Source organism: Ursus americanus, chromosome 9 (genome assembly GCF_024610735.1).
Source record: "Ursus americanus isolate L20-20 chromosome 9, mUrsAme1.1.p, whole genome shotgun sequence".
In the NCBI taxonomy this organism is placed as follows: Eukaryota; Metazoa; Chordata; class Mammalia; order Carnivora; family Ursidae; genus Ursus; species Ursus americanus.
Window position 1 is genome coordinate 50,791,494 of NC_142135.1, and position 25,662 is coordinate 50,817,155.

Genomic DNA, 25,662 nt, shown 5'->3' on the forward strand with positions numbered 1-25,662 from the left:
AGAAAGAGAGACAAAGACCTGGAGTACAGAGGTCCTAGGACATAAACATAGATGCCTAGTTCTACCCCTTATGTATTGCTGTGTGTATATGTGTGAGCGTGTGTGTGTGTGTGTGTGTGTGTGTGTGTGTGTGTGTGACCGTTCTTATGGAAGGAACTAGAATTTATAAACCTAGTTTTGATCCTAAATTAGAGATGGAAAAATTATATCTGGTCCTGCCAAAAACTGTTTCCATTTTCATCTTGACCAGCTTACATTTGAGAGTTTTCTTGCTCTCGATGACATTAAGAAAAGTTGAGGATTAAAGTTCCTAACTTTTCCCCCTGACTTTTCTGTACTATCCACAAGAACTGTATTTAAAACAAGTTCAAATACTATTTCAGGAAACAACATACTCATCCTAATGATGCTATTTTTCTTTAAGATCATTTTAGACAGAATGGTTGATCAGCTCCAGGGAACATGGAAATCCATTTCTTGTGAAAATTTTGAAAAATACATGAAAGAGCTTGGTGAGCCTTTTTTACCTGCATATCATAGCCAGTAAAAATGGGAGATTTGATTGCACAGAAACTTGGTCTGTAATCTTGAGTCCCTCCCTCCAATAGAAACATAGAAACAATCACATAGAAATGATCAGCATTGATGCAGGACCTAGATACAGTTCAATGCAAAATTAGTTTGTAATTGAAAGAATCCTTGCCCTCACGTAATTGACTATGGGTTTACACAGATAAAACACATCTACATCATTTACTAAATGGCAAATTATTTCCATAAATAATTTAAAGCAAAAAGTCATAATTATTTAAAAAAAACAATCATTTTTACAAGGATTTGCTCTAAATCCTTAGAGGATCTTCAGAATAGATCTTGTTTTCTGGTTGAGATGGCTGCTGGCCTTCCCTCGTGTCTGGCCAACCACACTCCAATCTCTGCTCCTATTATCACACTGCCTTCTCTTCTGTAGTCTAATCTCCTTCTCCCTTTTCTTCTAAGAGAAGTTTCTTATAATGAAATTGTGATTATATTTAGGGTCCACATGGCTGATTGGCTCCCTATTTCAAGATCCTTGAGTTAACCATATCTACAAAATCCCCTTTGACATACAAAATGACTTTCAGAGGTTCTAGGGATTAGGGTGTAAATATCTTTGGGAATCATTATCTAACACATCACAACTTGTTATTATGTTTCACAATATGAATTCATGAACCATATTAGAGTGTTTCTCCAATTTATCCTCTCTTAGAAATTTAACTTAAGTATTGTTGTACATGTGATGCTATTTCTTTAGAAAATAGTCCCACATGTACTGCATAAATCTGTGTGTAAGAACGATCACTATAGCATTACTTGTAATAAGAAAAAGTGGAAACAAGCTACATGTCCATCAATACGGAGACAGATGAAATAAATAATAATATACACTCTATAAAATATTATGAAGCAATGACAAAAATTTATATCTAATTGTACCGACACAGAAAATCTCTAAGATACAGAGATGGGGGAAAAGTAAGTTGAATAACAATTGTTATAATAAAACATTTATATTTTTAAAAATTCTATGTATAGTGGTGATGGTTGTATAATATTGTGAATGTACCTAATGCCACTTAATTGCATGCTTTAAAATGGTTAAAATGATAAATTTTATGTTATATATTTTAGCACAATAAAAAATACATGATGAAAAAACAAACTCTATATATGTACATATAAGAATATAAGTGAAGAGATAAAGATCTTAAATAATCCGTGCCAAAGTATTTTATCTGTATAAATGAGTACATTTTAAAAGAGGGAGCTATTTTATCAAAATAGGGGCTTTAATAAAATTTTCAAAGGGGTTCATGAACCAATAGGATCGATAACTACTGGGCTAAAGAAACGTGACAACCTGTAGCCAAAATTTGAGACTGATGTTTTTTCTGCAGAATATAATCTATTTTAATTTATAATGGTGGTGCTACAAGCTTCAGATATTTGAATTCATGCAGCATTAAATCTGCTTAACTCATAGACCTCCTACTTAGTAAAGAATCATGCAGCTAACATGGGTTTCTAAAGCTAGCAACACATTTAACTCTGGTGTCCTTTCCTCTGGTTTCCAGGAATAGGAAGAGCCAGCAGGAAACTTGCCTGTCTGGCAAAACCCACTGTGACCATCAGTACACAGGAAGATCTGATCACTATAAAAACCAAAAGCATCTTTAAAAATAATGAGATCTCCTTTAAACTGGGAGAAGAGTTTGAGGAAACCACACCAGGTGGCCATAAAACCAAGGTGAGGCCTTCAACACTCTTTCAGATACATTTCATAAGAATGCTACTTCAAAATCATTCCAAGTAAGTAAAGAATTAGAGCAAACACATCTAAAGTCTGTATTAGATAAACGTTGGGCTAAACATCTGGGGATCTTAAATTTTAATATACATACCAATCTCCTGTGATGCTTGTGAAAAATGCCTATGTGTCGGTCCCCTCCCCACGGGCTCTGACGTCTGGGGTAGGCCCCTGAAGACTGTGTTTCTAACATTTCCGATGTAGATGCTTAGCAAATGCATTTTGAGAATCATTTCCCTAGATTCTTCTCTCAGAAATAAAAGTCCTGCCTTTCTACTTTGTAGCATTCTTCTATGCATAAAGTTACAATGAATAACACTTACATTAACTGGTACAGGTGAGGTTGTGCCTCAGTACCAAATTAGCCACAGGCCCCAGCAGCTTAACCCAGTGGGGGTCGCTTCCTAATTTAGTATACATAGTCAGCATTGTGGTGGGGTTGGAGAAGTTTCTGTGTGCGCGCTGGAGAGCGGACAGGAAATGATGGCATAGAATATTTACCTCTCTTAATTTCTCAGGGAAAAGAGAGTTTTACTTATTCTTTAAGATAATATTATATTTTTACTCTTATAAAACTTTTTCCCCCCAGAAGAATCAGCCAACAAATTTAGTGTCGACAAAGTCTTAAAATGCAAATAAAACTGTAAACACCATTCTAAAACTACCTGAGAATATCACAACAGCTGAAACGGATTTGGCGCTTGATAAAATGTTAGTATTCAAATGTGACAATCTGAGCTAAATTCAGTTTCTTCTGTTTTCAGAGTGTGATAACCTTCGATAAGGACTCTCTGATTCAGGTTCAAGATTGGGATGGCAAAGAGAACACCATAAGGAGAAAGCTGGTGGATGGGAAATTGGTGGTGGTGAGTGAGCTGTTTGTCATTATTTTTGTCACCTGCTCTAACACCTGTATATAAAATCATTCAAATAGCTTGTTCTAAAATAATAGAAGTCAACGTAATTTTTCTTTTTCTCTTGCTTTATAACAATGGGGGAAAACATTGGCAGATAAATATAATAGATATAATATTTATGCATGATCATAAATATTATAAAATGTGCATGGGCTGAGCAACTAAAAAACTAAAGAAAATAAAAAAAACGGTGTTGCCTAATTCTTTGACTTGCACATAAGCCAAAACAAGCATGTATTTGTGCAATGAAGATTTCAGCAGGGACTGAGAGGTGTTGCTAATCCTTTTCTCCATACCAGGATTAATTTCTTGCTGTTTTCCAGCCCAACACCAAACAAACACGTGAAAAGGAACTTTAAACTAATGCCAAGCTTAAGTGGTGTCTCCTTGGTGTATGGATGAGTTGACACAACTAAAAACTAACATTTCCGTGGCTACCGTGTTTGCATGTTTTCATATATTATTTACCCAATCCTCACAATAATCCTGTGAGGTAAGACTAGCCCATTTAACAGTTGAGAAAACTGAGATTTAGCCACAGACTTACCTAAGGATATTCAGCTGGAAAAACATGGGAGTGCTGGGTTTAAAACCCAGGTTGCCTTCATTCCAAAGTATACTTTTTTGGGTCCATTCTGCTCCCTTTGAGGATGGCTTCTCAGGTCATCTTTCTCACTTCTACACAGCGGAGGGAAATATGCCAATGATTCTTCTTCTCAAACCCCCAGTTCCACTGAAATGAATAAAATGACAATTTTGGGACAAAATATCAAATAGTTCTAAGGGAATAGGTAAGAATTATGTAGGAGTTAAAAAAAAAAAAACCACCAACCTAGCCTCATTTCTTAATGTAAGGATGTTTTTTCTTTCAACAATGAAGAATACATTTCCTTATAAAGTAGCAAGTGGAAGACTAAGAATACTTGATTTTCTTGGTCCTTATAATGACATTAATCACCAAACAGATATGTTTTTAATTCATTGGAAGAATATAGATTCAGAATCCAAAGTGCGCATTGCCCTCTCTGCCAGTCAGTGATTCTGTGACTTTGGATGAGTCATCGCTCCTCTCCAAGGTTGAGTTTACCTCCCTTCAAAAATGTAGGACTGTCTTCATGGTTTTTTTGAGACAATTAAATACCATCATGTATATATTAGTGCTCTAAAAACCATAAAATACTACATCAATGTAACTTAATGTTATTTTTTGAAAAATGGAGGGCATATAAATTAGCAAAAATGCTTCCCTTAGGCATTTAAAATGTTTTAACAAAGACTTCAAATCTTATGCTATTTGCCTTGTTTTTTGTGTATATATATACACACACACATTTTATATATCCCACATATATGTATAACCACATGTACCATATGTATGATTTGCCATACACATATAACAACATACACCATATATAATATGTGGTTTGCCATTTTTGTGTGTATATATATATATACACACACATTATATATATACATGTATAACCACAGGTACCATATTTAAGATATGATTTGCCATTTTGTTAGCAAAATCAGCTAACAAAAAGTTGGTATCTATAGTTGTCTACATAGATCTCTTTTCAAGATTTTTAAAGAATGTATGTATGGATAGTACTTAGTTTGCCTTGTTCTAAAAGTCAGTTTCACCAATAATACTGAAATGTCTCATTCTTCTTTTGTCTTCTAGGAAAGTGCCATGAACAATGTTATCTGCACTCGGACATACAAGAGAGTACAAACAAACTCAAATTCAAACTCTCAAGTACTCCCAAACTGTGATCCAAACTGCTGAGTTTGTTTAAATAAAACTCCAAAGTAAAATGTTACAACTGTTAATATGAGAGAGCCCGGGGCATTGACAATTCTGGTTTTCCTGTTTTACATGCCTTTATTATATAGTACCTTGGTGTTGGGAGCTATGGGAAGTCAGGTGATCTATCCTGTTCAACTCAGGGCTGCTATAATGCATTCAGAAAGGCACTTTGTGTTGATTTTTTTCTCATTAGGCATATTATGTCAATCCTTTATATTCAACATGATCTGCACTACATTGGGAAAATAGTATTAATTAAAAAAATCTTTTTGGGGCACCTGAGTGACTCAGTGGGTTGAACATCTGAGTCTTGGTTTCTGCTCAGGTTGTAATCTTGGGCTTGTGATTTTTAGGTCGTGGGGTTGAACCCCACATTGGGCTCTGTGCTTGGCATGGAGCTGGCTTGCGATTCTCTCCCCCCTGCCCCTCCCCACCATGCTCCTATGCACGCTCTGTCTCTCAAACAAACAACTGAATCTTTAAAAACAACAAAAAAATTTTTTATAGGTGCTGGAGATACAGCAAAAAACAAAAGAATCCATGCCCTGATAAAGTTTACAATCAAATGGCGTTAGAAGCTGTTTAGAATGATTCATATTTCAGATTTAACTTATTATATAATATACAATGATTTGTATTTAGAAAGAATTTTGTCCTAGATGCTGAGAATTTTTAAGTTAATGTCTAAATTATTACATCACCCACTGATATGAATAGAACTCTATAAAGAAAAATTTTGTTATAAACATCAATACTAATTTCACTGAGCCTTTTCTAACACAACCATTTATTTTGTGAACCTCTTAGTGTTTTTCAATTTTTTACACACCAGGGCAATCGTCTAAAATCAGTAGTGTGCAGCCATTTAATATCAGTAGTATGAGGGCCATCAGAAGTACTAACTTAAGCATTTTGCCATCTTATAAGAATTGGTATGTAAGGAACCATTTTCTGCTTTGATTATTAACAAAAATTTATACTTAGATCAAACTTCTAATTAACAAAGAAGCTTCTTTGAATCATAGTTAATATGCAATTCTTTTCTTTTTACCTTTTAACCCCCTTCATCCACTGGGAGAAATGGGTAAAGGGGGTCAAAAGGTAAAATATTAATTTTTTAATAAACTAGTTGGGACACCGTGTGTCTCACAGGTTATACCTCAGCTGTACGTGACAGAATAATACACAGGCCTGGAACTAGAATAATAACTGACAATCTAATCTATCAGCAAATGATTTTTACAGAAGACACATAACTACTACCATTACACTAAAAGCCAAGGCGAAGGAGAATATTCTGTTCTATTAGCACCAAACCTTATGCAGTTTAGACCAGGGAGGGATTTTAGGAACCACGCAGACTGATTTATTGTGTAGACGGGGAAACAGGCCCAAATTGGTAAACTGTACACTTTCATATCACCCTGATGGTTTTAGGAGGAACTGGAACCAGAACCCATGATTCTGGATTATTCACCTCACAGGTTCACAGTGTACAATTATGGGTCAGTGTAACACTACATCAAACTAACAAATAAACAAGCTTCCCTTCATGTTTTTTTTTTTAAGCTTTCATTAATTAATTAATTTATTTGAGAGAGCGAGAGAGCACAAGCCGGGGGAGCAGCAGAGGCAGAGCGAGAAGCAGGCTTCCCGCTGAGCAGAGAGCGGGAGGTGGGGCTTGATCCCAGGAGCCCGAGATCATGACCTCGGCGGAAGGCAGACGCTTAACTGACCCAGCCATCCAGGCGCCCCTTCCCTTTATGTTAAAACGTGTGGCAGGATGCCCAGCTTGGTCCAGGCGATGACATTGGGTTTGACCATTTGGACTTGTGACCCGTCCCTGCTTATTTGCCTCAACTGATATACTAGGGGATCTTGGAGCTCTGGAGAAGTGCGAGAAGTGCTTGTTTATTTTCCGGTGTACTGAAATGATGCAGAAGACAACGGAAGGCATAGAAAAACACCCCCTGGGCTGCTTGGACTGAACAGAGAGGGGCACAGGCGGAGGCCGAGAGAGCTTTTTTCCCACCGCCCTGTGGAGGGCTGTGCGGCCGAGCAGCCTGCTGCAGGGCCCGGGGACAGCATGTCGCACAGAAATGGGAGAGAGGGGTCCTCCCCCCGAAATGGAACCCAGCACTGCTCCGCTACCCGAAGGGACAGTGGATATGGGAGCTTCCCACACAGTGCTCTTGGCTTTGGTGTGAGGGTTCTGGTCCGCTGTGGTAAGGGAGCTACTCTCACGGGCAGTAGGAGCTAGGGCAGGAAGCCTGGTGGTGAGGGCGTAGCTACCAGATACCAGCAGTACCGGGGACAGGACACCCGCCAGGACTCCCCGGAACATCCGGGACTTGGAGCTGGGGGTGGGGGTGGGACTCTGCAAAGGCTGGAACTGTCCACAAGCAAGTACGAACATCACATTTGGATACTGGTATTAATATTATTTTATTTGTCAACAATTTGATGAAGTCTAGAGACTTTTGGGTACTCAGTCAAACAAACACAAACCATGAAAATGCAACAGCAGCAAGCAAAGATTTTCAGGGAAGGTAAGTAAGCAGCATGCCTACCTTCCTCCTACTTGCTTTACCTGGTTGAGAGCCATTAAAACAGAAAGGCACTCGCTATGACTGATGGATGTGTAGTCTCACTCAGGTACGGTTCGGCAATCAACATACAACCAAACTGAACAAGACACACCACTGCTCTAAAGTCATGTCGTAATTCAGGATTTATTGCACATTCACCGTGTACCCGGCACTGCATGAGAATGGTGATCGAAGGAGAGCGAAGGCGCCGTGTTCCCGGCTCTTGACTGACTCGAAAGAGATCTGTTTAACAAGTGTGACAATGGCACGTTCATCTCAGGAATTTATAAATAACAGATTAAAAACCAAATGCTTTCACCTAGAGAGAAAGATCTAATACCACTTCCTTGGTGGATAATTGCCTTGCCCAGGTGAGAAGAAAACTAGCAACAAGGGTGGCAGAAGCAGCAAGAGGGAGAACAGCAGCCTGGCTGGGGAGGCACACATGGGCCCTCCTGCACACCTTATCAGGACATCTGTCCTAGGACGTGCATTCCTCCATGTTGCATCCTCTGTGCACTTCGTACCCATTCAGTTCAAGTCAGCAATCACTATTCAGGATATATAGGGAGTGTGAACTTATTCCTAGAGAGGTATAGCCAGTTCATCCTAAGCCAGGAAAAGGGTGTTTTTGTTATTGTTTGTCTTTCTTTCTTTCTTTCTTTTTCTTTCTTTCTTTCTTTCTTTCTTTCTTTCTTTCTTTCTTTCTTTCTTTCTCTTTCATTCATTCATTCATTCATTCATTCATTCATTTTTTTAGAGAGAGAGAGAGAGTGCGCGCGACTGGGGGGTGAGGGGGACAGAGGAAAGGGAGAGAGAGAATTTTAAGCAGGCTCCACACCCAGTGTGGAGCCTGACACAGAACTCAATCTCACTACGCTGAGATCACGACCTGAGCCGAAATCAAGAGTCGGTCGCTTAACTGACGGAGTCACCCAGGTGCCCCAAGTTTGGGTTCTTAAATATCATATTCTTTGATTTAGATTTGGCCAAAATATTAGAATAAAAATCAGAAAACCATTTACTACAGAAAGGGAGGATATTTTGGTTTTATTTAAACAGTAGAGTTAACAATGTTGAATATTTTCTAAGTAGACAAATTTGGAAAAATAATGTCCTATTTGAATAATTCAACTGATAATAATCTGTGATGAAAAAAATAGGACAACAATCACAATACACTGGTTTTTGAGTCATTATTATGTGCCAGACACTGTCTAGCACTTTTGATGCCTGCCTCATTCTGTTTTCTGTGAAGTATTTACAAAAGTATAAACTAAGACTCAGGGGGGCTCAATTTCCTCAGCTGATCCATACCAGGGCTTGAGTTCAAACATGGGTCTTTGGGACCCCAAGTCCGTGTTCTTTAACCATTAAGCCACATGCCTCCCCGGAAATCATGAAGTTACGAAAGTTTCTTTTAGAGTCTTTCTATGTTAAATGCATAATTAACACCACTAACCTGAACCCAACCTAAACTCTCATTCCCTAAATGATTAGAAAGATTATGTTTTAGAGCTGAAGATTTATGAAGCAGAAAATAGCCAAACCATGACTAATGTATCACCGGTATGAGAAAGATTTATCAAGAGATTCTTTTTACTTTATTTTTTTATTATGCCTCCAAAGGCACTGCTAGAACATACAATCTCCTCAGTTTCATGAACAGAGAGGGATTCAAAGAATCTCAAGGTGACTCAGATGGGTGGCCAGGGAAGTGATTTGCTCAGCTTGGATGAGGAGCTCATCTCTAGACAAGCCGTTGTGGCCAGGAAGATAGCTTCAGAGGACCGGACACTTCCTATTCAAACCACAGGTTTATGTGGGAGGTCGAGGGGAAGGAGGGGGCAGTGGGAAGCTCGGGGAGGTTCCTCAGAAGAGACGGGCTGCTGGGCAGACAAGTCAACGGACACCTATCTCAGGTATTATGCTCAATGATTCCCCCACTCTCCAAGGTATACAACCAGTCATGCCTCTTTTGTTCTACTACTCATATGGTTTTCTATTTTACATTAAAATTTTTAATCCATCTACAATTGATTTTGATGTAAATATAAAGTATACATCTAATGTATTATGCCTTCCAAAGTGGTATCTAAATGCCCCAGTGTACAATCATGCCATAACTTACGGAAATAAGACCTGTGGCAATTACACATATTTTCTTCCTTATTTGTGTTTTATATTTATATGTGTATTAATATACTTCTACATACTAATTCCTTTTTCCTCTGTTTCTCTTTTCAAATTAATTTAAGTAATTATTAAAAGAAAAATATTTCTAATAGTACAGGTGATACTATTTTTCATTTTTAAACAAACTTGTTTTTGTGTGGACTTGAATCTGAGATAAAGTAAGGGTCGGAGCTGCTGCAACCCCTTTGCCACTAAAAGGGGAGAGCCTGGAACTGCTAGAGGCCATAACCACACACCACATCTGCAGGTGCTTTGATCATGGACTTCCCAGCCTTCAGAACTATGAGAGATAAACTTCTGTTGTTTATTAGACACTCAGTCTAGGGTAGTTTATTATAGCAGTCAGAACGGACTAAGACACCAGGCAAATTTTTTTTTTAAACTTTTGACTCCCTTTCAACCCATTTCTTCTACTCTCTACCCCCACCTCTGGCAACCACCCATTCTTCATATCTATGAGCTTCAGTTTTTTGTTTATTTGTTTGTTTTTAGGGTTTTGTTTTGTTTTAGATTTCACATATAAGAGAGATTTATAAGAATCAAGGAAATTCTTGCTCAATGTGCTGAACAAAAGGAACAAAATCTAAGAATCTGAGACCGGAGAAGTTGGACTAAGAAACAGAAGGTCTAGTAAGTTTTAGCTTAGCATTGATAGATGAGAATTCTGTATAAGAATTTAAGTTGAGAATACTGTTATACATTTTGAATTTTGGGAAATTAGCATATTTATACGGTGCAGAGATGCCATGGAAATATGCTTTTAGCACCAGGCAGGGATCTGAGAATCATAAAATAGAATTTTTCATCTAAGAGACTAGAGAACAGAGGTACCCTTAACGAGGAAGGTGACAAGTTCCTGTTTGTGGTCATCCTAGTTCTGACTGACCACTGGTGTGTTATATGGGTTTGCTCTTAGCAATTGCTAGAGACCATATGGAATCCTGTAGACAAAATCAAAGGAAGACTGAATCACAATCCTTGAACTACTTTGACCAGAACTGTCGATGAGATACAACATTTAATTAAGTGAAAATACTGAATCCAGTCCTGTGCCAGATGAGAACATGACTCTTGCTGACAGAAAAGCTCATTTAAGCTTTAGGGCAAAGAATTATATCTTCCTTACTTCGTGATATGAGCACTTTGCTAAGTTCTCCAAAATTTATTCCTTTAATTTTGGTTACCAGCAGTTTTCGAACATTTTTTTTTCAATCAATGGAACTTTTTGCCAGATAAATTGTATGCAGATGTGTAAAACAGATCAATGCAGAACTCTTCTGTTGGTGTAGGAGGTCCCAGGGCCCCACCCATGATTTCGTCTCCCTCACCCATATTCTAGAGGGCACCTTTAATTCACTTCCTATCTGCTGAGAGCTACTTCTATGAGAGACGCTGCGGAGTTGGGACCCAGACCCCTGAAAAGGAGGTTCCAGATGGACGCTGGCTTCTCTGATGTGGACCATGAGGTTGGTTCTGAGAGGGTTGGAAAACTTCAGCTACTAGAACGTACTGCTGCTGGCAATTTGAAGAAATATTGCTGGGGTCATGCTGATAGAAACAAAAAATACGGCAAGGGAACGAGACAGGAATACACGCAGATCAATTAGGAAGTTGTAACAATATTCCAGGCAGGTGATGATGGTGACTTGCCCTGGGATGGCACTGCGGATAGGAAGAAGCAGTAGACGGCAAGACGTAGTAGGATCTATTTCTAAGTTACAGTTAGCAGAGTTTACTGATGGATTGAATTTGAAAGAAGGAGAGAGTTAAGGATAATTTAAAACTTTTTGGACTTAGACATTAGAAAGATGCATGTCATTAAGTGGCATTACATCTAAACTATGCCAAAGTAACTGTTCGGTTTTATAAATTCACTGAAAAACTTAACAGAGGGAGACAGAACCAGCGGAAGTGATCCCCAAAAGTGGCTAATTGATTTATTTAGAAAATGTTAGAGACTTCCCTTTCTGGCAGTGATGGAGTAGCAGGGGCCAGATCTAGCTCTCCCTGAAACAAACAAACAAAAAAAGGACAAATTATATGAAACGATGGTTTTCAAGACCCAGAAGTTCAGGCAAAAGAACAGTGATCCACGAGAGGAACGAAACATATGAGGCGAACTTGGCCATTGCCCCGTCATACTCAGAGGAGTACCGACACCAATCCAGCAGCCTGCCCTCTCCTTAGAAGTCTGAGTCCCAGCTCCACTGGATGCCTCAACCAAACTTTTAAATGCTAAAGCCCCATGCCTTTCCCTTTGCTCCTGGAGCGTCAGGGAGAGTAGCTGAGTCCTGAAGTTTCCTGTCTCTAGTACCTCTGTGCAACTCTTTCAGTTCTCTGATATCAGCTTCAACAATTCCTTACACGAAAATCTCTCTGCTGTGCGGTTTCTACTCGTTCTGACCAGTATAAAGTTTCTACTATGTGTCAAGCCATGTACTAGGTCATTTACACTTAAGCCTTAGAGGAGTTATGTAATTTCCCCTGAGGTAATGGAAATGCTAACAGTACATCCAGGATCCCAGTATATCTCACTATAAAGACTTTGCTCCCAGTTACGAAGAAACACCATAGTTGGATAAAGGGTGTTTGAAAGAAAAGTAAGGCCTTCAGCATTACTCCTGGGATTATGGCTAAAGCCAGGATTATTTCTATTTATGTGTTACTTTTTGCTAAAATGTTGGAGAGGATGTGGAGAAAGGGAATCCCTCTTACACTGTTGGTGGGAATGCAAGTTGGTACAGCCACTTTGGAAAACAATGTGGAGGTCCCTTAAAAAGTTAAAAATTGAGCTAACCTATGATCCAGCAATTGCACTACTGGGTATTTACCCCAAAGATACAGACGTAGTGAAGAGAAGGGCCATATGCACCCCAATGTTCATAGCAGTATTGTCCACAATAGCCAAATTGTGGAAGGAGCTGAGATGCCCTTCAACAGATGACTGGATTAAGAAGATGTGGTCCATATATACAATGGAATATTACTCAGCCATCAAAAAGAACAATTTCACAACATTTGCAGCAACATGGATGGGACTGGAGGAGATAATGCTAAGCGAAATAAGTCAAGCAGAGAAAGACAATTATCATATGGTTTCACTCATTTATGGAACATAAGAAGTAGGAAGATCGGTAGGAGAAGAAAGGGAAGAAGGAAGGGGGGTTAAACAGAAGGGGGAATGAACCATGAGAGACTATGGATTCTGAGAAACAAACTGAGGGCTTTAGAGGGGAGGGGGGTGGGGGATCGGGATAGGCCAGTGATGGGTATTAAGGAGGGCACGTATTGCATGGTGCACTGGGTGTTATACGCAAGTAATGAATCATGGAACTTTACATCAAAAACTTGGGATGTACTGTATGGTGACTAACATAACATAATAAAAAATTATTATAAAAAAATAAAAGGTATTGAAGACTAGAAGGCTAGAGAAGGGATAGGAGAGTAATTTGATCTCAGGAAGAAATATTATTTCTATAATAATATTTATTACTATATAATAATAATTTGGATATGTAATATCCAAATATATAACAATTTTGGATATGTAATATCCAATATAATAAAATATTGGAACTTTCTATGGTTTTTGGTAGTGGTGCTTGTGGTGACCTTTGAATACCAAACACAGGTTTATCAAAAGTGAACCTCAGCTGGGGCGCCTGGGTGGCACAGCGGTTGAGCGTCTGCTTTCGGCTCAGGGCGTGGTCATGGCGTTATGGGATCGAGCCCCACATCAGGCTCCTCCGCTAGGAGCCTGCTTCTTCCTCTCCCACTCCCCCTGCTTGTGTTCCCTCTCTCGCTGGCTGTCTCTATCTCTGTCGAATAAATAAATAAAATCTTTCAAAAAAAAAAAAAGTGAACCATAGCTGCTCTTACATTCGAGTTGTAACATCTTGGGTTTGGCAATCTTTATTTTGTCTATTCCCTTGAGGAAAGTCTAAAATGTGTTTCAAAATAGTAAATTCTTGGTAGGCTCCAACTTGCAAACACTTGGCTGACTCAAAACAGCTCAGGTAGGCATAATTTTGAATTTTGCTTCTAGCTTCTTTCTTCCCTTGCAATAGTACTCTTCATTTGTTTGTTTGGCTTTCTGTTTGTGTCCCAGAGAGTTACTATTTCCTGTACAAATATGCACATATAGAGAGTCATCATTTTGTGGTACAGATACGTATCAACATCTCTTCTTAATTCTCTATTCCCAGCATCTACCTCTGTTCCCAATACTTAAGTACTGACAAAGGGGAGAAGCTATGCCCTCTCCCACATTAGAACCTCAAATACATATTCTTAAAGAGCAATGTTATAAAAATGGAGGGTATGCATTATTGAAATGAACTTGAATTCACACTATGTTATATGTACAGATGAGGTAGTAAGGAATTTGGGGACTTTGTTTCTAGCCATGATATGATGACAAGGATTGTACTTATCCTTGAACAATAAATGACTAAAAAATGGACAAAGTATATGAAGTAGTTACTTCCAGGTATTGGAGTACAGGAAAGAAATGATGGAATGCCTTAGAGAAGGCAAACACTTCAGGTGAGCTCCCACCATTGTTTCAGTTTTCAGTTTTCTGTCCAGGGACACTTCCCCCATCGGTTACAAGAAAAGCACAGTGGCCTGAGTTGAGGTAGGGAGTTTGAGACAGTTGGAAGATATGGGGCAAGGTTCTAGACAGGAAGGATCTATAGAAAAAAAGAGCTCTAGAAATCCGTACTAAGGATCCCTTTTATTTTGGCAAAGTCCTTAGCTGCACATGTGTGGAGTGACACTTCAGAGGCCAGGGAAAGAATAGCCAGAGGGCTGTAAGCTGAACAATTCAGAGTTCATACAAGGCCAAGAGTTGTTTAAGCTCTTGCCAGCCAGAGTGGAGATCCTTGATACTCAACTAGGGTATTCAGAAGAGACCCCAGAAGGGTTCTATCTTGGAACTAGGGATATACTATCCTTAGAGTAAAGCTGAGGTCAGATGCATCCTAACAAAGCTCAAAAAAGGCTTTAGGAGGATCAAGCTGATCTGCCAGTAACTTAAATTTCTATGAGAACCAGGACCGATACTCTTTACAGGAAGACAAAGTTTAGGCACTCAACAGTGTTACATTCATAATGTCCACACAGCCAATTAAAAATTATTAAACATGACAAGAAGCAGGAAATGGAATCTATAACTAAAAAAAAATCTGTTGATAAACAGACTGAGAAATGACAGATGATGGAACTAGCAAACACAGAGTTTAAGATTACTTAAAACATATAAGTATGCTGAAATGCTCAAGGATTTAATGAAAATCTGAGCATAATGAAGAAATAAATGGAAAAGAAAATTTCTAGAAATGAAGAATACATGTATCTGAAATAAACATCTGCTGGATAGGATTAAGAACAGATTAGAAACCACAGAAGAAAAGATTAGTGAACCTGAAGACATAAGAATAGACTATCTAGGCTGAAGCACAGATAGAAACAAAGACTGGAAACTGCTTTTGGCTAAAGAACTCCCTCCTCCACCTTTAAACACCTCCCAGGCAGGAGGGACAGCTACAACCCAATGGCTGTTTGACATGGGTACAATCATCCCAGGTTGGGGTCACAGCTGGGAGCCTTCAGAAGCCTATACTCCTGGCAGTTGGGTGGGGATGCATACCTTAGTCTTGAGAAAGGGATAAGAAACTATCCTCAGCGTTACCTATACTTTTTTTTTTTTTTTTTAATAATCTAGAATTGACTATGAAGTGTTAGGAAAACAAAACAAAACCCTGATTTATGCAAATCCTTCTGTAAAAACCCAATAAAAAAATAATTCACAATGGTCTTTTATGTTTACTTTTATACATAGACTTCCTCTAAATTCTTACTATATTTTTTAAAGTTTATAAAGTGAGTTTACATGTAACTATAAGTTAGTTGGAAACAAAGCTTTTTTTTTTCTTGACAAATAAGCTCTAAGAACGTAGAAATTTTTGTTGTTGTTGTTCGTTGTTGTATCGCAAGTAGCTAGAATAGTGCTGTGTGTACCTAAGTAAATGCTGCATGAACAAATCAATGAATGGCTTGGGCTCTATTACACATGAAATAGTATTTCCTATTGTTTTCCTCAAGGTGGTGCTGTGTACAGTATAAAGGGTCACTTAAACAATGTCATTTTTCCCCTAATATAGCCTTGATATCTAATAAATTTCCTTTCATTATACTTTATTTTATTTTATTTATTTATTTTTTGGTTTAACCTTCCATCTTTCTGACCTCCTGATCTTTTAGACTTATGTTCTATACTGGAAGAGGCTCACAAGATTGTCAGGGGTGTTGGCTTTCTTGTCTTTTCCTCCCACCATTTATCTCTACCTAATTGCAGGCAAACCTTCCTTTGAATGCTTCTTAAAAGATATTACATATATTGTCTTATTTCCACCCACTATGTCTATCATTTATTATAGCAGGATTTATCTGACAGCCCTTGACACATTTAATGCTACATTTTCCATTTTTCTGTTGATTTTTTAGATGTTTGTCTAGTATTTTTCCAACTTTAAATTTTAAACCAGTCTTTTTTCCCCCAAGAAATAATAGCTTTACTGAGAATACTGGCATAGAATAAACTGATATTTATTTGTTTATTTTTTGAGAGGGGGGGGAGAAGAGGGAGAGAGAGAATCTTAAGCAGGCTCCACATCCAGAGCAGAGACCCATCAGGGCTCAATCTCACAACCCTGAGATCATGACCTGAGCCGAAATCAAGAGTCAGACTCTTAACTGACTGAGCCACCCATGTGCCCCAATAAAGTGGTATTGAAATTATACAACTTAATGTTTAACATATGCATTTGCCTCTGAAACCATCACTCCAATCAAGATAGTGAGCATATCATTACTCTCAAAAGTTTCTTCACTTCCCTTAGTAATCCCCCCACTCCATCCCTCCCTTTCCCTACGCCACCATCTGAAGGCAACACTGATACACTTCCTGTCGCTATAGATTAGTTTTTATTTTCTAGAGTTTTATGTAAATGGAATCATACATTATTCACTCTTTTTACTCTGGCTTCTTTCACTCACCATAATTATGTGTATCAATCATTCATTTCATTACTGTCTAGTGTTTCATTATATGAATATACGACAATTTGCTTATCCATTCACTTATTGATGACTCTGGGGGTTCTTCTGAGTTTTTGGCTATCACAAAAAAAGTTGCTATGAACGTTTGTGCATAGACTTTTGCATGGATGCTTTCATTTCTCTTGGGTAAACATCTAGGGGTGGAATGGCTTGATCTAATGGTAAATGCAGGCTTAACTTTTAAAGAAACTGTCAAACTATTTTCCCAAGTGGATGTACCATTTAGCATTCCCACCAATGGTGTATGAGAGTTTCAGTTTCTTCACATCCTTCCCAACAGTTGGTATGGAAAATCTTTTTAATTTGGCTATTCTAATACATGTGTAGTGGTGACTGTCCTCTTTTTATTATCAGTGTCTCGTGTTCAGATACATTCACCTTTTCATGAATTCCATAAAATCTTGTATATGCTGACCTTAATTATCAGACACAAAGGACGAAATATATGCATGAAGAAAAATGTGTTTTTTAAGAAATGGAAGGAGTTAGTTATTCTTAAAATGGTTGACTCCAGATACAATAAGACCCATGTATTAAGTATTAGCCTTGAATATATGCGGGACTAGTATAGATCTAGGAGAAATAATATGAAAGGTATCATGCAACCCTTTCCTCATTCCCCTTCTACCTTGTGCTATCTCCTTCTATTAGGAGTCCTCAAATGATAGAATTTCCCCGTTTGGCTCTTCAAAGTTTTTCTGACTTCAAGAGACCCGTCTTAAAACCAAGTATTGCTTGGAAAAGGACTACTTTAATCCTAGTTATCTTCTGACAGTGGATGAGTAAAAGTCTTGCAAGATCCTGTAGGGATGGAATGCACAGGTCAGAAAGGGAGCAGAGCTGTCTGTGGCTGCAGCTACTGAGCAAAATCTCACCACCGGGGGAGTCTCTATCCTCTTTGCTCCCCTAAAAACTGTAAAGATTTCAGGTTTCTCATATGTGCAAATACTGGCTGAGCTCTGGGGAGCACACAAGTGCCCCATGCCTATTCCACTCCTGAGAATATAGTGACTTAGCATAGATATTGTGACTTCTTTCACAGTGTTTATGCAACACATGTATTTCAAGTACAAATAAATGCAAATAGAAAGCATCTAAATTAATCATAACAAATGTAAGCCCATATGTAAACTACATAAGCACAGAAAATACATTCTAATTTATCTTTTCTATCCCCCTTTCTCTCATTCTCCCCTTTCTCAATGCCTGGCATGTGGTGTTGGCGGGGGGGGGGGGGTTATATCAAAAGCTAATTATTTAAAATGCCCTACATGGTATTTTAAAGTTAGCAAAGTGAGAATCAAGAATTTGACAGTGTTTAGCAAGGGGTGCCATGCCACCTTGATGGGTTACCATGATCAAATTACCACAAGTTTCCCAGAGTCCATAGTCTCTTGTGGTTCATTCCCCCTTCTGTTTAGCCCCCTTCATTCTTCCCTTCCTTCTCCTACCTATCTCCCTGCTATTCAGTCTCTTCAACTGCAAAAATGGGATAATGACTGTGCCCAAATCACAGGGTTGTTGTGAAGATTAAGTTTATTTACTCTACATAAAGCTCTTAGAATGTTGCTCGTCACATTGTGGGCACAGTGTAAGCATTGGCTGTAATTTTTATCAAGGAGCTGAGATTCCAAAAATATTGCCTCTCTTTACTGTTGCACTTGATTCATTCCCTTAGCCCTTTATAATGTTATTTTAGTTAGATAACTTGCTTTCCTCCTGACCTCTTAATGAGATTCTTTCAACATAGTTCTTTGTTAATTAGGACACAGGCTAGAAGTTTCACAAAATGGAAACGTCTATAATTCTATTGTCTAGATTAGTGTTTCCCAACTTCAGGGTGCCTGTTAAAAATCAGAACATCTGCAGTAGGTAAGGGCATGTATAGGAACCTAGCAACTTGCATTTCTGAGTTTACAACTCAGGTAGATATAAATAAGCACAGTGTTGAAATAAATGCTTTTATTAATTACGGATCATGAACTTTTTGTTGCTTTCACAGAATTTTAGCATTGGAAGAAGTGTTGGGAAATCGCTAGTTTTCAATTTCTCTAAATCCAGAGAAGGCATCTCAATTTCCCAAATTCTCACAGTGTAAAGGGCAGAAACAGTGCTAAAACTTCTTAGTTCCCTATGCTCTTTCCAATACACTCAGTTTAATTTTGAGGTTAATTTCTTTATTGTTAAATCAATGTATTTGGCAAACAATTTTTAATATTTTTATTTTATGATTTTTCACTCTTTGGAGGATATGAAAAAACTGTTGAGTGACAAGCAGAGCCAATTAAGTGCATTGATTCTGGGGAAGAAACTAAACTAAAATTCACATAGATGTATTCCTTTCTTCGATAAGTAAACACGTATAAGAAAACATCACAATCATTACAGTCATCGTCTTGGCCATCATTATCATCATCACCAATTGTTAGTTCTGTCATTAAAATTAATTAATATTAATCCTTGAAAGTTTTAGCAGGTCTTCTAAGGCCTGTGGGAGATACAATTGTTGATCAGATATCATAAGGAGCCGAGATGCCCTTCAACAGACGAATGGATAAAGAAGATGTGGTCCATATATACCATGGGATATTACTCAGCCATCAGAAAGAACGATTACCCAACATTTGCAGCAACATGGACGGGACTGGAGGAGATTGTGCTAAGTGAAATAAGTCAAGCAGAGAAAGACAATTATCATATGGTTTCACTCATTTATGGAACATAAGGAATAGCAGGGAGATCGGTAGGAGAAGGAAGGGAAGAATGAAGGGGGCTAAACAGAAGGGGGAATGAACCACAAGAGACTATGGACTCTGGGAAACAAACTGAGGGCTTCAGAGGGGAGTGGGGTGGGGGGTTGGGCTAGTCCGGTGATGGGTATTAAGGAGGGCACGTATTGCATGGAGCACTGGGTGTTATACGCAAACAATGAATCATGGAACACTACATCAAAAACTAATGATGTACTCTATGGTGACTAACATAATAAAAAATTAAAAATAAAAAATAAAAATAAAAAAAATATCAGAAGAACATATGTAAGTTAGTTGAGTCAGAGGACATTGGAAAAGCGCTTCAGTCTACAGTTCAGGCCTTTATATAAGAGTTAGCAAATGGATCTGAGACTTTCTACTAGATAGAAGGACTAACCCTGTAAGAGAAGCACGGTGTACTGAGAAGATATTACCTCAGACTTCTCTGGACTAGAGCTATATCACCAAGCATCTACCACGGAGGGGGGATTAGCACCAGGTAAAATCTGACAAATGAAAGTTGAGAATGGAAAAGACCTACTTCACCTCAAACCAATTATTGCCTTTATTGACTCAGGGCCAACTTGTCTATTAGGCACAATAGCACGGAGGACATGCCCATAATATTTTTAGAGATCCATGAAAGTCTTTGAATTTCTTTTAAAACTATTAGAAAAAGAACTTTTTTTTTTTTTTAGGAAAAGAAGAACTTTTAGGGTCATATGTTTTGTTTCTCACATTATAAAAAACCCCATTTTTAGGCCCCATGAAAATCTATTAAATTTTGACTAAAACAGAAAAACTTAAATATTGAAATATTTAAAGTAATATAAAATAATATTAATATTATGGTAGAAGAGACCTATGAAAGCAAAAAAAATCAAACCAAAACAAACAAACAAAAAAAAACAGCCCATGAAGGTCATAATGCTGCCCTGCATTGATCCATTGACTTTCAATATACTCGCTATTGCTTGATGGATTCATCCGTTGCTAAACTTTGGTTCCAGTACTTTTTTAGGATGGTGAATTCTAGTAAACTCCCCGAAGAACAATACTTCTGGATGTAAACTTTTGATTGTTTTCTAGTTATTTGCTAAATTCTAGCCAATGGAATATTTCTAACGTCACTTGCTCTCTTAGCTCCCTATTTGTTCCCCAGCCCCCACCTTCTCCTGGTTTCCTTTCCTACAGGGCTCACTCTAGAACACTCAAACAATACCAGATGGATAGATGGTCAAGGAAGCCTGTCGTGGGATCAAACAATGATAATTTGCGGTTGCAAATTTCATTAATATTTAGTCATTCAAACAATGATAGAAAAGAGTAAAGTTCAGTTAATGGTGCGCCACTGAAAAGCAACGATCTTTTACAGAGATTGATGAGCTTCCTTCCCGCCTGCCATGCTCGTGCGCGAGGTAGAGCGATGTGCAGAGAACTGCTGGAGAGACGGCAGGACTCATTCTGAAAATGCTAGTGCTCAAATTTAGGCTCGCCAGTCTCCAGGGAATTTCTTTATGCAATTACCTATTCAGAAGATTAGTTTTCTCTTTCTAATTTCAAATCTTAATGCCACAAAGTTGAAAAGTTTGAGTTTAAAATAAAAGAATAACACATTTCAAAAAAGAAAAAAGCCAGGATCTTAGAAACTGGCAATAAGATAATATTTAAGCATTATCTTGTACCAACTTTTTTTTTTTAAAGATTTTATTTTTATTTATTCGACAGAGATAGAGACAGCCAGCGAGAGAGGGAACACAAGCAGGGGGAGTGGGAGAGGAAGAAGCAGGCTCACAGCGAAGAGCCCAATGTGGGGTTCGATCCCACAACGCTGGGATCATGCCCTGAGCTGAAGGCAGACGCTTAACCGCTGGGCCACCCAGGCACCCCTTGTACCAACTTTAAGACTAGGAGCTAATTATTGCAATTCTGCATGAGGAGGATTTTTGACAAGGGGCTTTGGATATAATGTAGCAGATAGCCCTGATTTAAATAGGAGGCAGTGTTTTGAGGAGGGAGTTGAATACCACCTGCTTTGATGTCAAAAATGTAACCTACTGCATTCCTGTCCATCGTTGGGCACCCTGGCAAGAGCTGATTTGCTGATTACATCCATCTTTTCCTGCTCCACATTATCTTTCCAGCATGTTGATTTCCCTTGTAAGCCAGAGACTGGTTATTTCAATTTAGCTTTTTAAAAATTCTTTTGTAGTTTAATTAAATCTTCTTGTTTTTAGGAAATGCTTTATACTTTTTCTGAATTGAAGAGTCAAAAGGTCTAGACACTGGAGGAGAGTGAACTGCATTTAGGTAATAAAAGCCAAATTCCTGAGTTCTATTAGAGTTTGAAATCTGCCTAGCAGACTTTTCAGAGGATCTATTTCATGATTACTGAACATGCATACTAACGTGATTATAAAGCTGTTTTAAGATGATAGTTTACATCGTGTTGGTCAACATCACCATCATCAACAAGGACAATCCAGACCCAGCTGGGAGTCGTAACAAAGAGTTAGGAAAGGTTGTCACCACAAAGCAATGGCTTCCTTGGGCCCAATCAGTGCTGGGACCACAAGTGCTTCAAGAGTTCAGAGGCGAGAAAGGAATAAACCCAAGGTGGGAGCAGTTGGGAACAGTTTCAAGGAGGGGATGGATTGTTAATGAGAGAAGGGGTTGAAGGAGAGAACTGGGGGGAAAGCAATGGTGTAACCACACGGAAGCGGGAATGAATCATCGGTAATGATTGACGAGAAACATAAAGTAATTGAATGGCAAATTTTACACACATAAAGGACAGGAAGAGATAATCAGATCGAGCCTCCTAGCTTTAGGAAGGTAAGGTCTTATTATCCCATTTTGCAGATAAAACATCTGAGGCCAAAATACCTGGAGAGGTCAAATGAGGGGACATAGTCCTTAGTCCAGTCATTTTTCTAAACTTCCAGAAGAGATTTTTAGATGTAGATTTTGGGGCTCAAACCCTAGGGAGTCTGACTCAGTTGGGGGGTGGGACCTGGGATGTCCATTTTTTGTGATACCCTCAGATGGTTTCCAGATGTGGGAACCTCACTTGGGAGACGGTGCTTTGATATAATAGTACTCAGGGAACACCTTTTGCCATATTCATATTTTAAGACTAATCCTAATAAGTTTTCATTTAACTCAGGGTAGATGGACAAATAGGGTTTAACCCATCACTGGCACTCTTTATCCATTTTCCTAGTTCTCAAAATTTTTTTTTTCACAACCAGAAAATGGAGGCCTGCCATCACTGCTCAGGAATTTGAAAAGATGGACAAATATGTGGGTCTAGCCTCCTCAATACAATTGTCATGATAAGGGTCCAACAGAAGACCGACAACGTAGAAGAAAGTAGAATACTGAGTTAAAACCCGAAATTTGAGGGATGCCTGGGTGGCTCAGTCGTTTAGCATCTGCCTTCAGCTCAGGTCATGATCCCAGGGTCCTGGGATCTAGTCCCACGTCAGGCTCCCTGCCCAGCGGGAAGCCTGCTTCTCCCTCTCCCACTCCCCCTGCTTGTGTTCCCTCTCTAGCTGCCTCTCTCTGTCAATGAAATAAATAAAATCTTTAAAACAAAATAAAACAAAACAAAAAAACCCCCTAGGTTTGACTTCTGGCTTGCCACTTACTGCCTGTTGATGCTTGTTTAAGTATTTTAACCCATATTTTAGATTATTATCTATATAATTGGGTCAAAGACTTCCACCGATTTTGTTCCAAGATTATGGAAAGGACAAAAGGAGATTGTGTGACAATTCTCTAAAACTATGAAGACCAACACAGGCTTTTGAAAAGTTACAATAAGGATCAGTTGCTTTATGTAATTACTTGTCTGTCCTACTATAGGTGAGCCATTGTAGAGGCTACAGGCAAGCAGGATCCTTGGCCCTGCTCTCAAACAGGCAAAAATCCCAGAGATGAGTTACACCCTTCCCAGTTTGCCCATTCCTATCATTTTGTCGTCCCTGACATTGATCAGAGAGTGCAGCCACCAAAAAGCAATGCCTTGACTGTCCCCTTCTGCAAGGTTAAGACATGGAACAATTAATTGGATGCTGAAAAGAATTATAAATGTTTTATTCCTTTTACTACCTCTTTTTTCCTCTTCCTCTGTAGGCTGAAAAGGTCTGGGGACTTGTCTGTATTCTTGGGAAATATGATGCTGGGAAAGTTTTAAAAAGGCCATAGTAGGGGCCTGGGAAAGGAAACACAGGGTTGCTAGTATATCCCCTTTAAGATCAGGCTCTTTCGAGTAGCAAAGGGTCTTTTTGAAGTTTCTGCATTTTGTGGCTTATCTCATTAGGGCTTAAGTCATGATAGTGGTGGTGGACGGGAGAATGTATGTTTGGCTCCCCTTACTATACTTTTTTGGACCCTAAGCAGAGGGATAGGCAGCTACATTCAAAGCTAGATTCGAAGCAGTGAAGGAATCCTATCTAAAACAAGTTTACAATGAGCTACGGTGGCTGGAGTCATGACAGGACAAGTGTTTAGAAAGTTTCTTCCCTCTTTGACTTTTAGTTGAAAGGAGTGCAGCTGAAACTGTAACCAAAGGAGGCATTATGCTTCCAGAAAAAATCTCAAGGAAAAGTATTGCAAAAAACAGTAGTAGCCATTGGATCGGGCTCTAAAGGAAAGGGTGGACAGATCCAACCAGTTAGTGTGAAAGTTGGAGATAAAGTTCTTCTCCCAGAATACGGAGGCACAAAAGTAGTTCTAGATGACAAGGATTATTTCTTATTTAGAGATGGTGACATTCTTGGAAAGTATGTAGACTGAAATTAATCATTATTGAAACGGCATCATGTGGAGCTGCCCATTCCACTAAAGTTGTGAAATCTTTCATCATGTAAATAATTTCCATGTCTCTGTTTTATAATAAACTAATGGTATCCAAACTAAATAATAATAACAATAACAATAATAATCATAAAACAAGTTTACAAACAGTATAAGTCAGGATGTGATTAGTGTGATGGTATTTCAGAGAAGGGAGGCTGCTATCAGCCATGTGGGAGCAGAAGATAACAGAACTGTATTTTTGCATAAAGCAAATCACAGTAAACAATGATACAGTAGTAAAGAGAGTGGGGTATGGAAGCCATAGGACTACGGATCAAGAAAGCCTCTCCACGTGATCCTAGCCATATCGCATTTCTAGAAGCCCTTTATCCCCATCTTAATTCACTCTCCCTTCATCCTTCTTTAATTAGTATTAACTACATTAGCCTTCTAATGGTCTTCTAGTCACAGCTGCCAGTCACTCCTTAAACCAGGTCACTCTGCAACTAGAATTACCTCGTTAAAGCTTGAATCTGATTTCACAACTAATCTCTAATTGGAAGGACTTTATGACTTTCCTTTTGGTGACAAATGCCTTCACCTGATCTACGGCTAAGATCTCCCCCCCCCTCAGCTGACCCTCCCCCAACATAGACACCTTATGCACTCATCTCCACCCCACCCCCGACTTTTGGCACTAAAACATGTGCTTTTTGTTTTGTTTTTTAAATCACCACATGTATATGCCTATTCACACTCCCTGGAACGCTCTTTCTTTCCCTCTTTCTCTAGCTGGCAAAAATGTGTTATTCTGCAATATTCAGCTGGAGTGACATGTTCTCAGTGAATTCTTTCTGGACTGTCTGGATGAACTGGTCCTTCCCTAATAATAATGGACTAAATACTTCTAGATTGCAGTGGGGTTTTTCATTTGAAGGCTTTTCTGGAATTTCCAGGCCAAGTGGGTCAGCAGCCCTATTCCTGGCAGGTTTATGCTTCGAAATGAATTCTCCTCTTTATCTTCCTGGAGGTAGAAAGGATAGTTCATGTGTGTTCCTGGGCTATCCTGTTCACGTGATGCTTAAACAATAGGAATTATAAGAAGGCTCACATTGTACCG

General features: G+C 38.7%; 1 protein-coding gene and 1 pseudogene across 1 annotated transcript; both read left to right on the forward strand.

Annotated features, from left to right (window-relative positions):
- Window positions 1-439: 439 nt before the first annotated feature.
- FABP12 (fatty acid binding protein 12) lies at window positions 440-6,592 on the forward strand. The gene is made up of 5 exons (XM_045805626.1): window positions 440-512; window positions 2,118-2,290; window positions 3,115-3,216; window positions 4,952-5,026; window positions 6,515-6,592. Exons 1-5 carry the CDS (start codon window positions 440-442, stop codon window positions 6,590-6,592), a joined length of 501 nt encoding a protein of 166 aa, XP_045661582.1.
- A 17,642-nt stretch (window positions 6,593-24,234) lies between these two features.
- On the forward strand, window positions 24,235-24,539 carry LOC148109467 (10 kDa heat shock protein, mitochondrial pseudogene; annotated as a pseudogene).
- The last annotated feature ends 1,123 nt before the right edge of the window (window positions 24,540-25,662 follow it).

Bases quoted from the DNA above. Each gene is read 5' to 3' on its own strand.
- FABP12 (XM_045805626.1), top strand. From the start codon at position 440: ATGGTTGATCAGCTCCAGGGAACATGGAAATCCATTTCTTGTGAAAAT. The intron at 513-2,117 runs GTGAGCCTTTTT...TCTGGTTTCCAG, and splicing joins AAAATACATGAAAGAGCTTG to GAATAGGAAGAGCCAGCAGG. The intron at 2,291-3,114 runs GTGAGGCCTTCA...TTCTGTTTTCAG, and splicing joins CAGGTGGCCATAAAACCAAG to AGTGTGATAACCTTCGATAA.